General features: G+C 41.2%; 1 protein-coding gene across 1 annotated transcript; it reads right to left on the reverse strand.

Annotated features, from left to right (window-relative positions):
* Positions 1 to 2,137: 2,137 nt before the first annotated feature.
* On the reverse strand, positions 2,138 to 8,888 carry vgf (VGF nerve growth factor inducible). Its single transcript, XM_026160739.2, has 2 exons — positions 8,665 to 8,888; positions 2,138 to 4,966 (listed from the first exon to the last, which is right to left on the reverse strand). Exon 2 carries the CDS (start codon positions 4,914 to 4,916, stop codon positions 2,769 to 2,771), a length of 2,148 nt encoding a protein of 715 aa, XP_026016524.2. The 5' UTR covers positions 4,917 to 4,966; positions 8,665 to 8,888; the 3' UTR covers positions 2,138 to 2,768.
* Between the last annotated feature and the right edge of the window lie 7,629 nt (positions 8,889 to 16,517).

Genomic DNA, 16,517 nt, shown 5'->3' on the forward strand with positions numbered 1-16,517 from the left:
GCTCTTGTCAGGCCTGCATCGGCTAATCCACAGTGTTACGTGTGTGGGTTTTTTCACATAGTTGGGCCCCAATGAGACCCTGGACAAGCACATTCTCTTGGGGCTACATAGGATAAGTGTAGGTTTGCCCAGCCTCTACTGCTGGCCCGCACAGACATGTATGTTGGGAAGTAAGACTGCAGTTCTCTATTGAGCTGCTCATGATTATGATCATACTTCAACCAAATTGGACTGGCACAAATATGGTCCAAGCGAGCACAGTACATCATGCATTCTGGTAGCAGCCCGAGAATGATCTTTACCGTCCTGGTTGAGCAGTTTATTGAATCTAGCACTCTTTTCAAGACTGAGAACACTGATGAATACACAAAGGCAGTCAGTCAGGCACTCAGCAAACAGACAGTAGGGAAAAGCCTATACTGATAATCACTGTCGTGACGTGACAACTGCAAGCTCACCATCAGAAGTGTTCAGCTTTACTTTGGTCACCAAAGTCACACATGTTGCCGACCAAAGTGTCCAGGTTCGATGAGATGACGACTTTGCTGTTGCTGTCTCTCTCTCACAGTCTCTTTGTGTCCAAAATGAAACATTTTTTTTAATAAAAATATTTTTCTTTATTTCTTTATGTGTAGTAAAATAGTAATTGACATGGACATTTACATCCAGCAAACACATATTTATTACAGCGGTTACAATGAGTTACATCTAGAAAGAGCGTTGGTAACACTCATTGCATACATGACGCAAACAGTTAGTAGTAGGTACACTGACGTTTTTGTTTCATTCATCTTTAAGATTTTTTTTATACTTTTTTCATTGATGCATAAATGTCTTTAAAAAAAGTTATTTTCCAGATGCAAGTATACATAAACGTGCAGACATTGTACCCTCTACTGTGTCTCAGCCCCTTTCTTTATTAATAAGCCAAAAAGAAAAGCATAAAAAAAGCAACAAATCATTAAAAATGACAAAAGTTCAGTTCATTCTTTTTGTTACTCGTAGCTCATGGTTACTTTTTTCTATGACACTTTCAATGCCAAGATGCTGTGCTGATACCTTGATGATGACAAAGATGAACACCAACAAGCCAAAGTGGAAAACCTCTTTTCGATTGGAAAAATAGAAAAAGTAGCAAAAGAAAGTTTTTATTGATGAATTATTATTAGTATCCATGTGAAAACGAAAATCAGGCTGTACAAAGTTTCTTTTTGTGTCATTGTCATTGAAAAATGTTTGGAAATGTGGAGCAAACATAAACATGAGCAAACTGTTAAGATGGTGAGAACATTTGCATTATGCACTTTAGTCTGACTGACCACACAAAGTGCTTCACACCAAACCTTACCATTTTACTCTGTTCTTGCATTGCTTTATTCCCTACACGTACACATTTGATCTGCATTTGACCTGCCTTGCATTCGTACTTTGGCAAATTTAGAACCAGTACATGTATCATGTATGTTTTTCATTGTGGGATTCTCGCTAATTAGGAGATTTGAAACTAGAGCCTTCTTGATATGAGGTGAAGGGATGTTACTAAACACTGAACCACCATTACAGGAGAGTTTTCCTATAATCAACATTTGGATAATGGGAAAAATGGGAAAAATAAGCCGAATTAAAACTGAATTTAAAAATGACAAATTAAAAAAAGAACGAATAAAATAAAAGTTTAAAAAAAATGTGTGAAACTGGGATTTCAGAGCACTTAGTGCCAACAACACTTCTTGTAAAATAGAAACTTGTAACATTTACTAAAAAACTACAAAGGCCATCTTGCTTAGAAAAGTAATGTATTAAATGCAAACTGCTGCTTCTAAGGAATCTGTTGAGAGTGACTGAAAATGTAGAATTATTCTTTTGCTTTTAAATATCTCCATGAAAAGATCAGTATGGCTCCACCATTACATCCTCCTCCAATAGCAGGACATGTAAAACACTGGACTGTTTTCTAGCCAGGGTTTGGCTGAATTTGTTATCACCGTAGCAACAAGGTTGTTGAAGTTATGCAAAAGAATGAGTCATCCAAGCTATTATATTGGTGGTAGTCTGGCTTTTTGATGCATTATGTTTTATTATAAAGAGCTTTGGTGGATATGTGTGAGTATACATTCACAGAAACGTGCTTTCCATCAAAAATTTATCCTTTTATATGAACAATAAAAAACTGATACATTTACATAAACATGTGGTCATTTAAAAGATAATTATAGGGAGTGGCTTTTGATTTCTAAGAGGTGATAGTGAAAGAATGTATGGACACCCTGCCTTTGGGGGCTATTTCCTTCCACTGAGGGGGGACTTTTGGTATCTTTTGGCCAGGCATAATTTTGAGGAAACTATTTTAATTTGATAATTTTCAAATTTTAATGCCAAAACTATCATTCCTGACAGTAGAGCCAACATGGGAATAAATGTTTTCAAATTCATCTGACTGATTCTGAAAAAGGCCTTCGGTACAGGTAACAGCATATTTAAACATCCTCCTTTGTTGGCATTTTAAAATGTCCATATAGAGAATGTTGTCAAGAAAAGTTAAAGGATAGCAAAGGAAATGAGTGCAGTTGTATATCTTTCATCCGTTTTATCCAGACCACCTCTGGGGAAAAGTCTTCTGTGGTGTCCTTGTCTCAATCATAACCAATCAAAATGATTACAGGAAACTTATTACATATGAAAAACCACCTAAATACTTTAACATAAATAAATACACTCTTTTCTGCTTGTGGCTCTTCTTCTTCTCGTCCTTCTTCTCATGTCTGTACTCAGTCCATCATGTATGGCTTCTTCATGGATATCTGCTGTATGTATTTCTCCAGATCATCATAGTTACTGTCTGGCTGCTTTCCAGCCACATAATAATCTGCAGGCGCTGGGGCTGAGTAATACAGCTGCTTCTGCTGAGAATGGATTCTGGGAAGTGGATGTAGTTTGGGGTTGGACGCTGGCTGAAATGTCCAAGGGTACAAAGAGAGAGGGTATCTGGTGTAGTAAGACTTCTGCTGTTGGCCTGTAGGGGGTTTTCTCAGCTTAGGTTGGACCCAGCTGTTGTATCGCCTTTTGGGAGAAAAAGCATAAACATCATCCACTGAATGAGTGAGGAAGTTGTTGAGAGTGAGAGCGGGCTTAAGGATCAAGTAATAGGGTTTAAGTCTGGGTGCAGGAGGAACATAGATGGGGTAGCCTTTGTAGGGCTTCTTCTGGTAGTAGGAAGGATAAGTGTGGGGGAAAAGGGGATAGTGAGGATATCTAGTCCAAGCAGCTTTAGGTGACGTGAGCCAGAGGTCCTGTTTGATCGGCACAGGAGGCTGGGCCCAGATATTTTGATTGCCAAGCTGAGGTTTTGCAGGTTTGTTCCAGAGATCCTCTGATCTTGTTGGATTTTTCTTCTGCAACCAAGTTTTGAGGAAATGAGCTGCTGGAAATGGTTGGTTAGAGGCGGGAATGTCATTTTGATTGCTTGAAATCTGTGATTCCGATGAAAATGGTGAAGATATGGGGGATAAAGGTCGTCGCCAACCTGATATCACGTCAGGCGACAAGTCTTTCTTCTTCTTCTTCTCCACGTCACTGATGATGTCCACCACATCATCAGCAGGGAGGTGGAGCTTGCTGGAGATCTCTATAAGCTTGTCAATGGTCTGAGGATCAATATCGTCTTCCTCTGTGACTTCCTGTTCTTCGTCAGACCTTTTATCCTCTGCAGCGCTGGAGAGAGAAGAGCTGTACTGCTTGTTCCCGTTATTCTGTTTGACCATGTACCGCAGCAGCATGTCTGAGGCAATATCAGCTAGCATCTCCTCCTCCATCTTGGCTCTTTGTGCCTCAGCTGCCTGTCTCCTCATCTCCTCCTGCTCACCTTTGGCCTGAGCCTCCTCTTCCTCTGGACTCAACACCTCCTCATCTTCTTCCTCCTCCTCGTCTGGATCATCATCTTCCATCGTCTGTTCTCTTGGAGCCTGGAGGTCTGCTGAGTTATGATTACTGTCATCAAATTCATCCATAAAATTATCTCCTCTGAACTTTGGGAAGCTGAGAGCTTTCTGCGTCTCTTCTTGCCATTTAAGCTTTTTCTTAGTGATAGCAAGGTCACTGCCTTTATTTATGGGCATGATGTCGTTGTAGCTGTAGTCTCTGCTTTCTCTGTGACTTTGCTCAGAGTCTCCTTCCCTCTTAATGGGCACATTCAAAGCAGGGAATTCCTTCATCATCATCTCAAGACTTTTTAGCTCCTCAGGGCTGAGCTGTTCCTCCTCCTCACTACTGGCTTGATCAGGGCTGGTTGATCCCTGCTGGGAACCAGTACTCTCTCCATTATCGCCTCTTCCATCTGAGCCAGTGGGAGGCTTCTCTCTTGCTATTTCGACTGTGTGGCTTGTAGTACGACTGGTCACCCTCTCGGTCAGCTCCTCTTCTTTTTGTGCTTTCTTCCTCTCTTCCTCTTCCCCCGTTTCCTGCTCCTTCCCCTGTGTCGCCATTAGCAGCTCTAACTCTTGTCGTCCGTCTCTGTCTCGGTCTGCTCCCTCAATCGTTCTCAATTTTCTGTATGAATCTTTGTTTTTATATTCCTCTTTCTCTGCCGTCATCTCTTCTTCCATTCCATCACGCCCCTCTCCTTCGCTCATTTGCTCTGCTTTTGAATTATTCAGTGCCTCTAGTAAAACTGCTGCTAGTTTTTTGGGATCAACATTTTTAAAAAGCTCTTCTTCATGCTCTGCTTCCTCTTGTCTCTGCATTGGCTGGCTTTCTTCACCACCTATATTCCTATATCCAGACACAGTCAGCCCTGACATATGTTGGTATGGCTTGTCAAGGGTGCTGAGAGGATTGGAGGTGGACGGATGGAGAAAGGATGCTGCTGTCAGAAGAAGCAGCCGTATTAAAGCACTTGAGGGATTATGGTATCTAGTCATGGCTAGCCAGAACAGGACTTTCTGTGAGCGGTGAAGGAGATCAGAAATCCCTGGAAAAGAGAAGAAACAGAATCAAATCTTCACTGAGAATGCAAGGATGTATATGTGGGTTTGATGAGTGAATGAGTGAGTACCACATATGACGGCTAAAGCTTGTTTTCTATCTGCAGTTAATCACAACTTTTAGTGTAACCATGACCGTTTCTTCTCCTGGTGCTTGACTAGCCATTCCACTCCTATCACACATATTGCTCCCATGAAAAGATATTCTAAAAAATGCATACTGTGTTTACACTTTAGTAAACCTTTTGTCCCGTTTCATTTTATGAATTTGAAATTAATCTCATTAAACCTGTTACTTTTATTAGATGTCACCAAAAGTTTTGGGAGCTGACACGTAGGGATGGAAACTGATGAGAGCTGAGTGATGCAGATTCCATTGTCAATATCACTTATCAATTATCGATTCTTGTTGGAGCTATTTATTCTTGTTTTATTACTTTGAAGTTTGCTAGGGGTTGTTGTTGATTTACATATATTTTTGGGTTATTCACAAGTTTTATTTGTAGGTTTATACTTCTTTTATTGTTTTGTTTTGTTGTTTGTTTTGTTAAGTCAGCCAGGAGGAACTGTAGGGCCATTTCCTTTAAATGAAGGCACTGGTAAGTGCACGTGGAACTGATAGGTGAGCAAATTTGACGAATCCAAGGAACTGAACATCTCGAGTCCCATCCCTACTCCTAGAGTTGTTCACAAAAAAGAGTTGTAACATAAGTTATAACACACAGGGACCTGAAGTGAACCTGAGAGTTAAAACAATGAAAGTGTCCATTGTCTGCACTTTTCATGATTTACATTTTGCTCTTTGAAGTTTTTTTAAATTCTCCTGTTCTGGTGAACTCTGATATTGTTCCCTGCTCTCTTCTGGCCCACTTGCTAACAATCAACCTTCTTCAGAAGTCCAGCTCCAGTGACAAGCAGTAAGGATCTTGGAGGACTGCACATCTCCTGAAGGTAAAAACCTTTCTCCACCCGCATCCAACCGAATTGTAGAGTTGGGCGGATTGATCCAAATATCGATAGCATCGATACCAGATCGATACTAGCACGATTGGATCAATACTTTGCTTTTATCCTTCAAGTTCAGTATGTAGCCCGCTGAACTGTGTTAATCATTTCTTTGGAAAAACTAAACCTCAAACACGCACTCTGAAAAACGTGCAAACTTTCTGTGCATTAGATTCAGAATTTTTTTAATTCCAAGTCTCCAAAAACCAAGTTTGAAAACATGAAAAGCTGAAAGGTGTGTTTTGTTGTGTCAGCTAATTATTGTGGAAAGTAACAATCACAGTGGTGATTAAAATGTGTTCAGAATTTGCAAATTGAGAAATCATCTCATAAGTCATGGCAAACTATTCTCCCCCAATTAGCTGCTGAGTAACTTCAGCAATACTGGCCCTGTATTTGCTTTGTATTGGATCGATACCAAAATTTGTAGTGTGGCACAGAAATTCTGTGAATGAGGGAAAGTGTGAACGTGAAATTATGTGACGCTATAATTTGAAATACAATAACACATGAATAACACAAATCCTGCGTGAAGCAGCCCAGACGAGGTCCTGACAGACATTGACTGATGCGCGCGCGCGCACGCGCGCGCACACACACACACACACACACACACACACACACACACACACAGGGAAATAGGAAAGTGGAGACAGAACACAAAACAAACAGAAAACAGAAGCTCGCGCAGTGAGGACTGAGGGACGTGACGCTGTGCTCTAGCACTAGAGCAATGTTTCCGTGCAACACTAAGAGCACAGCTGGTTTTCACTTTCTGCGTTTTCGCGCGCGCGCATGCGTGTGTACCTGAATCTAGTGTAGGAGTAACTAACCAAGGTAGTTATAGTTAACTAAACCGGGCAGAGGAGGCGTGGGTTTTCACGCACGCAAGACGCGCTACCTGCAGTCCTCGAAGATCCTAACTGCGCGTCGCTGGAAGCGGATGATATGTGACTGCTGAATGTTGATTGGTTGACAAGTGGGCCGGAATAGAGCAGCGAGCGATAGCAGAAGCAGAAAAATAGTGAAAAAACGTAAAACATGATCAAATAAATCATCTCTCAATGTCGCTGCTGCTGACGCGCTGCTCTGCTTGGTGCTGCAATGTTGAACCCAGAGTGCAACAAGTGAAATATTTTGAAATCCGCAACAACCAAACCGGTGCGCATTCACTGCCATGCCGTCTTTGGAACGGGTAAGACGTTTATCACACCGAGTCGTTTACACCATCAGAAAAAGCTGCTCTTGTTTTCAGAAGCCACCGCCTGCCTGCATCGCCATGTGCCACATGCAGCAGTTAAACACTGTAAAAATGCGCAGGAACAGCAAACTCAAATGTATTTTCTAAGAATACCTAAACAACCAGTTGTACGGTGAGATTTTTTTATCCCTATTAAAGCAAAACAATTCAAGTTTAATGTCATTTCGTTCTCAGCTAATTACCACAAACCTTTTTGTTTGTTAAATCACCCAACAGTTCTATCAGTATATTAGTAAATAGTTGCTAAAATCCTTTTGTTTTTAGTTGCAGTAAACACACTTCGGAGATACAGGAACAGCATATCCTGCGGTGGAGGCTGGGCTGTGCCAAAAAAGGGATTTCACATGTTCTCGTGTGTTGTTGTTGTTGTTTAATGTCTAATACATGTACTTATATTCGTGAGTAGACTGTACTGAGCAGGATTTATGAAGAGGCTTTTGAAGTGTCTTCATCACTCTGTGTAATTGTACCCATTTTGTCATCAAGCCCTTCCTTTTTGGTTACTTCAAGTAATTTTATCGAACGGTGATGCTGAGATATGATTGGCCTATTTTTGATAGGTTTCAGGTCAACAAGTTATTTTTAACCGTTTAAATGTAATCATTGTTTGGCACAACGAGATGACTCTGTTGTTTGCACTGTTGCAGCAGGTCACAGTTCCCAGAAAAGCAAATAAACATGAGCATACAGCCACCTCAGACTCTGTTCGACAGTAACCTCCCCGCAACTCGCACTTCACATGTAAACAACATTATCTCAGACTAACATGGACGTCAGTGTTATGCAGAGACAAAAGGTTGCCGTTGTCTCTGTGGTTTTTAATGCGAATGTCCCCGCGGTTACAGCTTCAGTCTACTTATTTTACAGTGCAGTTGTTTCAGTCTAGGATATGATTGCTGGAAATGACGATGATTGAGATGATGTGGCTGAAGATGAGAAGTAGGAGGGGTTGTAGGAGCAGACACGGTTGATTATAAACAATGAATTTTGACCACATCAAATAACAATACTTTAAGCTGCCATCAGTGCACAAATCCACTTCAACGTGACGCCTGACTTACGAACCGCCTGCGTGTCCGCAAAATATTGACTGGGGCCTAATTGATTTTTATTCAATAAAATCAATTAAATGTGCCACAGTTTGGGACGAACATAAATACTTCCGATTCATCTACTAAACCTCCTCCAACCCATCACACAGCAGGCATTACCACCTTTTTCTGCATTTTCTATATATTTTGCACATTTCCTGCGCCTCGCTTTGCTTTGACTACAAAGCTGTAGCGTGACATCATAATTTTGTTGCAATATTTCAAACATTTATGAGTATTTCTAAGAACGCTTATATTAACGAGCAACAGTACTTCTTTCGGAGAGCACAAGGTTAAATGCTTTAATGCAAAATAAGTTGCCGCTTACTTGCAGTTCAGTGTGTGCGGCGGGGGAATTCCTGCTTTCCCTCCTCGTCACGTCACACAGCTGCTGAAGTCCTGCAGTCATCCACTCCGTGCTCGTCGTGACGCGTGCCGTGTTGTAACGTGCTGTTAATCCTTGTTACTGTTATTGTTGTATGTCGCAGGGTTTCGGACTCTTCGTGTGCTCCTATCACAGGAGTCAGAACCTAATTCGTGTATTTTCAGGACTACGGACAGAGGCTGCGGCTGTCTTCTACCCCCTCCTTCCGCACACACGTGATCCTTGCGTCAAGGTCCCCATTGACGTCAATAGACTGGATTTCATTCATAAGATTTTTCTGCACCCCACCGACCTTATCTTATCCCTCCTCCCCTATTTTATCAGACCAATTAGCTGCAGTGCTGCTGTTGAATAAACAGAATATTCGTAATTCATGGTGCAACCTCAGAGAGCTGGTCCAAGCTTTCACGGGCAAACCGGAGTGCAAGAGGGAACATTTGGGGTTTTCTTTAGACATAGACACGCTTATTTCTGCGGCTGTCTCACGTTTGTGTGCCATCAGAGCTTAAGGATGCTGTGCACTGGTGTGTGACAATGGAGGCAAAAATAGCTCTCCTAATAAGCTGTGAAAGGGCTCAGTTTTAGTAAATAAATAAATTTATTTTTCATGGATCATCATCTCCATCCTGCTGTTCACTGGTGCAATTCTGCATTCATCAGCGTCTCCAGTTTTGTGTTAAAATGTCTGGTTAAAAGTCCACTGCCCTCTCTTAGATATTTCCGCACTGCTACAGCTGCATCATCTGAACCTTTCATTCAGTGGTGCTGGTTTCAGTTATTGTGCAAACGTACAGTTTTTAAGTTTGGGGAAACCTGCAGTCAGCTGAGACATCATCTGTTCCTCCCACTGAAAACATCCAGATGAACAGAATCAACTTTTGGGGAACTTTTCTACTCTTCATTATTTTCATAGTTGCCTCAACTCCCTCTTAATAGTGTATGAATGTGTGTGTGAATGGGTGGATGACTGGATATGTAAAGCGCTTTGGGGTCCTTAGGGACTAGTAAAGCGCTATATAAATACAGGCCATTTACCATTTAATTAATCTTCTGCACTTCCTGTTTCCAAGCGCACGCTCTCTGTCTAGCCAATTCATAGAAGTCAAATTCTCCTTCCATACTGTCCAATCTCACGTGCAACACACTTTTTCTTTTCCACCTTTCTTTTTGCAATGCACGTGCCCTACCAGTGTTCCTGGCTACTTCTCCTTCATCTCATAGACTGTCCAACTTTTTTATTACCACTTATTCTTCACTGACATATTTTCCTGTAGTTCCTAATTCTGCCATCAAGTCTCTTTGTCTTCTTTTCTTTATTCTCAGTTTTCTTCACCACTTCAGCTGTCCTTTCCAAGTCTTCACTACCACCCAGAGCCTTTAATGTTTGTCTTAAACCACCATGTCAGTTAAAATGCAAAAAAGAAACCGTAATGCAACTCTACGAATATGATGCTGTGACAAAGAAATGGTAAATCTGTTAAAAATGTTAATTGACCCACAGGGGTCATCTTCATCTGCGTATGTCTCTGGATACAGTGGCTCATCTAAAAAAGAAATCAGAAGTACTTTGCTCACTGGTAAAACTCTCAAACATTTACCTTAAAGCAGTAATTCTGGTATAGCTGAAATTACATCTACCTAATTTATAAAAGCTTCATTTAGCCTGGAAAAATAGTTTGCTGCTCTATAAGAAAAAGCCCTCTGAAAAACCAGAGCATTTTACTGTTCATCACTGATATACGTTTCTCTGTAGCTAGGCTGACACAAAGTCAGAGCTCCGTTGTGCCAACCATTCCTTTAACCTCACGAATTTCTCAATTTTAACCATTAGAAAAAAAATTATTCATTACTGTCTCACAAGGGTAACTTTATTAAATTCAATTTTATTTGCATAACGCCAAGTCACAACCGTTGCCTCACGGTGTCGTTATGTACATTTACTTTTAATACCATTGATATTTGGACTGCTTTTCTCCATCATCTGCCTCCCTTGGTCACATTGCAATAAGCTGTTGATGGCTTCTCATGATGCATCACCATGGATTCATAATCTTCATTTAAATGCTTGCTCACAAGGGGTCACATGATTACTGGAGTTTTCTGTTTTCTTTATACTCTATGTATAGTTTCTTCACCTTCTAATATAAAGTATTTGCTCAAAGAGGCTCGTCTCGTTTTCTCTGTATTATTGTAAAGTTTTTTGCTTACAATATAAAGAGTATAAATCAGCTTGAAATATAAATGTCAAAGAATAAAACTGATGATGTGCCAACTAAAAAATATCCAATCCAATGTTTGTTCAAAACGTATCATCACTCAGTGATCACTACAACTACATTTTCTCTAAATAATACAAGATAAAATTCATCAGTTCTCAAAGTTTAGCTCTGTCAGTTAACCTTTATTAACACCAGGTGAAGAGTTCCTGTTATGAATCTGGATGACAAGCATAGTTTTTGAAAGTGCGTAGACTAGTCTTCTAGTTTTTTGTTAGCAGTTTAATCTCACTGTGGTTGGGCATGCTAGTCTTTACAGGTATCTCTGCAATATATCAATGCAGGAAACCCGCAGTGAGCTGAGACTGAAGATGTCACTTGGATGAAGGACGAAACATTTCTCCATCTGAAAACGCTGCGTCCAGATGAACAGAATCAACTTTTAGTGTATCCGCACCAACAATCACACCCAAGGCCAATTTGGAATCACCAATTAACCCAGTGGTTCTCCATCTGTGGGGTGTATAGCTACTGGACGTGCACAACTAGTGAAATGTGAAAATAAGAATGTTTTTTAGGTAAACAACAGTTGTCATTGTTCTGAACTTTACTAAACTTGAAACCTTTTCTTTTACTTGCCAGTCAGGGTAATTATTATAATTCTTAACTATTGGGATTCTTATCTAAGTTAAACTGCGCCATTAAAGTTTTAAGTTGCATCTCTATATATTTCATATAGCTCCACTTGCCACACAGATGCATCTGTATGTGCAAGGGTGTGGATTTCTGTGCCACTTTGAAACTGGTGTGTGGAGTGACTACGCTGACCTGTCGTCAAATGACAGAAGACTACAGGATATTTCTGACTGCTGGACCATTCAACCTAGAGCCTAATATAACTGTACATTTGGAGAGACATGAAAAACATTTCCCCCTTACCCCCACCAACCCACCCACTGAGTGCTTTTGACTTTTACACAGGAAAGAAGAAAAAACAAAAACTGGACCATATAGTAGAACTACAGATCTATGGTAAATAAATAAAGAGCAAGTTCCATCACTTATTCTTTTACAATAATGTAAAGGTAAATAAATTCCTAATGTGGGCCTTTTGGGGGGGGGGGGGGGGGGGTTCATTATATATTTTGGTCACACATTGTGGAATATAGAGGATTTTGCCCAATTTTACACTGGACTGAATCAAAAATACACACATTTCATGCTGTGTGTTAACAGTACTAACTGACTCACACTTGTTGTGATTTACCTCTTCAATATAAATACCTTTCAACAGAATTATGAAGGAAGATGGATTGAGTATATTGTATAAAAGACTTTAAATGCAGAATGTTTGTCCAACTCTTAGACACCCCTTTTCAGAAATGTTTATTAATCCCACCAACTCAGACTAATTTGTGTGATTACAAGCAGATGCATTCAAATTCAAAGGGAAAAGTAAACAAAGTTAGAAACATTGTTCCAGCTCATAAAATATTCCTGCTGAGACAGTATAACGAGCTAAGATTTATTTTAAACAAGCAAACAAACCAGAGAATCTTAAGCCCGACCATTTTAACATAATTTCCCTGGAAAATAAATCCAAGGTGATGATACACGTCCTAATAATCCCATAAAAAAACATAGACACTGCAGCACCTTAGGGGGGCGTGCTCCATTTTGACCCCGAGACTTCCAGGCCATACTCAGCACAGATGTTTCTGTATCCTATGCCAGCCACTTGGTTATGGCGTTCCATGTATGTCCTGTTTGCTAGCATCTAGCACCCTGTTGTTATATGTGCTCAGGGGCATCTTTGCACAGCCCGCCCTTGGGGTCTTGCCTTGTGTGATAGACCGTAAAGTCTAGTGCTCAGAGTGTGTTCATGCACTGCCATGATTAGTGCCTTTCTCTCAGTTCACCTTTGTCCAGCCACTGGTAGGATTTCTGGACATCAGCCACTTCTTCTGCCGGCCGTATATACCATGCAGGGTCCTGTAGATCCATGATGCTCCTCTTCTCAAATTTCTGCTGCCTGAGATATTAACTAACCACACTCTCAGTTGTGGCCATCTTCCTGAAGTACTTGTGGATGTTCATTGTCTCATCCTGGGTAGCAGTTCTGACACTCACTAGCCTTGGCCACCTTCCTCCTTCTTAGTGTACAGTCTTAGGGTGCTGCATGCATGTCAGTGGCTTCTATCTCCTCTTTTGGCCAGCTTATTTCATGGTTCGTTCCTATTTGTCTATGGGACTACCCCCTCCCCCTTTTCTTTTAACGATCCAACTACACTTCTCAAGTCCAAATGGGCTGGAAGTAGCCTGCATATGATTATATCCGGCCCTAGATAATTTCACGTCAGTTATTGATGGTCCTCAGTAGAAACAGAATCTTCGGCCCTGCGGAGAAGCCATGCAGGCAGGGATGGGACTTTATTCCGATGGGCACACCATGCAGGCAATCTGGGATCATATCATTATGTTAAAATAGGAAGGGGGCAGACGTTACAAAGACAACAAGTGTAGTGGTACAGGCTTAGTACACAGAGACAAGGATGCCGGATTTAAACGCTAAGGTGTTGGGAAAAATGAGTGAAAAAAGTAAACTAAGCAGCACTTGGCTGCATTTTAAATAATACTGAAGACTGCTGAGTGCAGAATCTATCAAACTAGGAGCTGGCTAAAGTGACACCAGATTTTATTTTCAGCCATTTGCCATTATGGAGGACAAAAGGTTTCAAACTTGTCCAGGCCTTAAAGCTGATGTGTGCTCTCACATATAGTAATAAATGCATAAAAAATAAGGCTTTTCTGAAAACAATGAAAAGTCTCACAGGCCAGAATACATGCTTCAAGCCATTTATAATTCTTACCCTGTTTGATCTGTTGCTCACCACAAACAAGCACAAGAAAAATTTGTTACCCTAAACTTTAGTTGCATAAGTTTTACAGCTTTCCCCACTGATAAAAACGCTTCATACTACACAAAATAATTAAGCAAAAACAACTGAATGAAAAAACAACTAAACGTATATCAAAAAAATGGAGTCTGAGCAATGAGCTACCAGAACTTTACACATTTATTTCTTACACTGAAAACCAAAGAGTCATGCTGACAGATTTGTCACAGCAGCTTTTTCTTTACCATCTAGAAACAGTTCAGAATCAGAATCAGCATACTTTATTAATCCCTAAGGAAATTATGTAAATATGTAACTTCTTTACAGTGATGTTGAGTTTCACTAGTCCAGCCCCTTAAGATCAACATTTGCTGTAGATCCTGGTGGTGTGGATCAGTGAACCAGTGTCTCCTTCACTCCTGGCATACAGCTTGATATCATCCGTGTAGAGGAGGTGGCTAATAATTGCTTAAGTCCTTGGCCAGCCTGTTTGATGATCTGGCTGACGGGGGTTCAGGCCTATGCAGAACAGTAGTGTGGGGCAGAACATCTCCTTGGTAAATCCTGCACTTGAAGCTGACCTCTAGTGTTCGCCAAATCCCCATCAAATTCCTTATGGTCCTGTCTTGTACAGTCAGAGGAATCCCAGGATCCATGAGTGAGGCACTGAGTCATAGGCTTTCTTATGGTCAATCAAGGGAGTGCACAGGTTGGTCAGTCTTGTCTTACAGTCTCTGGTAACTGCTCAACCAGTAGCAGGTTTTCACCACTCTCACCACCCCAACATAGCACACTGGAACCTTCAACAGTTTTAGTAAATCCTTTTGTAACCAATGCCATCAGTATATTTTGTAACAAGCTTGCGAAGCTCTTGACAGAGCACACTGGTTTTACACAACATGAGATGTTCCTTGTGTGACACCTTTTTATAGGCCATCAGTTGGGACTTGAGAATTAGCTGATATTAATCTGCACCTGGCGGCAGGAATGCTTTCTAATTACAGAGGGAGTCTGACAAGAGCCAAATTGTGATAGCTAGACCACTGGATCAGCACATTTCCAAAACTGCAGCTCTTATGGAGTGTTCTCAGTCTGCAGTAGTCAAAAGTGGTTGAAAAGGACTAGCGATGAACCAGTGACAGGGTCATGAGCGGCCAAGGCTCACCAGTTCATCTGAGGAGCAATGGCTGGCCCGTGTGGCTGGTCCAACAGACAAGGTACTGTAGGCTTAAACTGCCCCCAAAATATTGGTTCTGAAAGGTTACTGAAAAACAGTGCATTGCATTTTGTTGGGTATGGAACTACATAACAGCAGAACAATATGGGTGCTCATGACCCATCCATCACCAAAAACACCAACAATGGGCACTTGAGCATCAGAACTTAAATGCCTTAATGCAACTGCTGTTGTGATTTGGTGCCATTTAATTGAAATGGAACTGAATTGACCGTGGTGCCATGGAAGAAGGTAGCCTGGTCTGGGAATCATGCTTTCTGGGAATGGCCAGGTTCTGCTGGGGAACCTTGAGTCCTGTCATTCATGTGGATGTTACTTTGACATGTACAGCCAACCAAAGCCTTGTTGTAGACCATGTACATCCTTTCACTGAAATTGTAATCCCTGATGGCTGTGGCCTATTTGAGCAGGATAACCCTCGCTGCCACAAAGCAAAAATGTTTCAAGAATGGTGTGAGGAGCTATCTGTTTCTAACGCCTTGGTGCAAGGTGTGTGTGTGTGTAAACTGTAATCGTTTTAGCAGTTTATCTATTAAGAAGTAGGGATGGGTATCGTTTAGGTTTTATCTGATACAAGTACCAAACCGGTACTTTTGAAACGGTGCCGGTGCTTAAACGGTGCTCAAACCGGTGCTTAAAGAATGGAGAACACAAAATTGGTCCAAAAACCTCTCATGTTTAGCTGTTTTCCACTTTTTCTTTGGTCATTTTAGCCTTTTTGGCCAGGGTGAAGGGAGTACCTGTCATCAAACAAGAAGACAGCTGCATGTAACTACGACGGTGTTTGCTAGTTCATCTTACATGCATTAATGTAATAACGTGGTTAGCCTACTCAACGTAAATTACACACGAACAACATTAAGCTACTCACGCAGAGAAGAGGAACGGCAGAGATGTGCACGGTGTGAGGTCTCGCAGCAAGCTATCAAATACGGCGCTTTTCTCGGCTTTTAAAAAAACGCTATGCGTCGCCAGGTGTTTCATCAGATTCGAGGTGTTACCTCCTTTGCACAGTATCAGCTTAAAGCACTTGTTGCAGGCTGCTGAGTTTTAATCTTTTGCTGTGAAGTACAGCCAGACTTTTGACCGCTTCGCCTTGGGCATTTTTAATCTGTAGCTCTGCTCTAAAAGAATGTACGTACCTGGGCCCGCCTACTACGCTCGCAAAGGTAAAATGATTGGCTGGAATCCAAAGTGCATGACATCTCAGGAAAAAAAAAAAAAAAGCACCGAAATAAAGCACCGAAATGTGCGCTGCTTTTCGGTCTGGTTACTACCATTTATGTCAGAACCGATACCGGTACCCATCCCTATTAAGAAGTCTATTATCCTGGAATTTTGTCAGGGGTATCAGCCTGGAAATTTTTCAACTTGTTCAACTGATTTTGAATGACCCGTTCCATTACTGCCCACTGCTCATTCAGCAAAAGTCTGTTTTTCACACAG

The sequence above is a fragment of the Astatotilapia calliptera genome, chromosome 3 (assembly GCF_964374335.1).
Source record: "Astatotilapia calliptera chromosome 3, fAstCal68.1, whole genome shotgun sequence".
Taxonomy (NCBI): Eukaryota; Metazoa; Chordata; class Actinopteri; order Cichliformes; family Cichlidae; genus Astatotilapia; species Astatotilapia calliptera.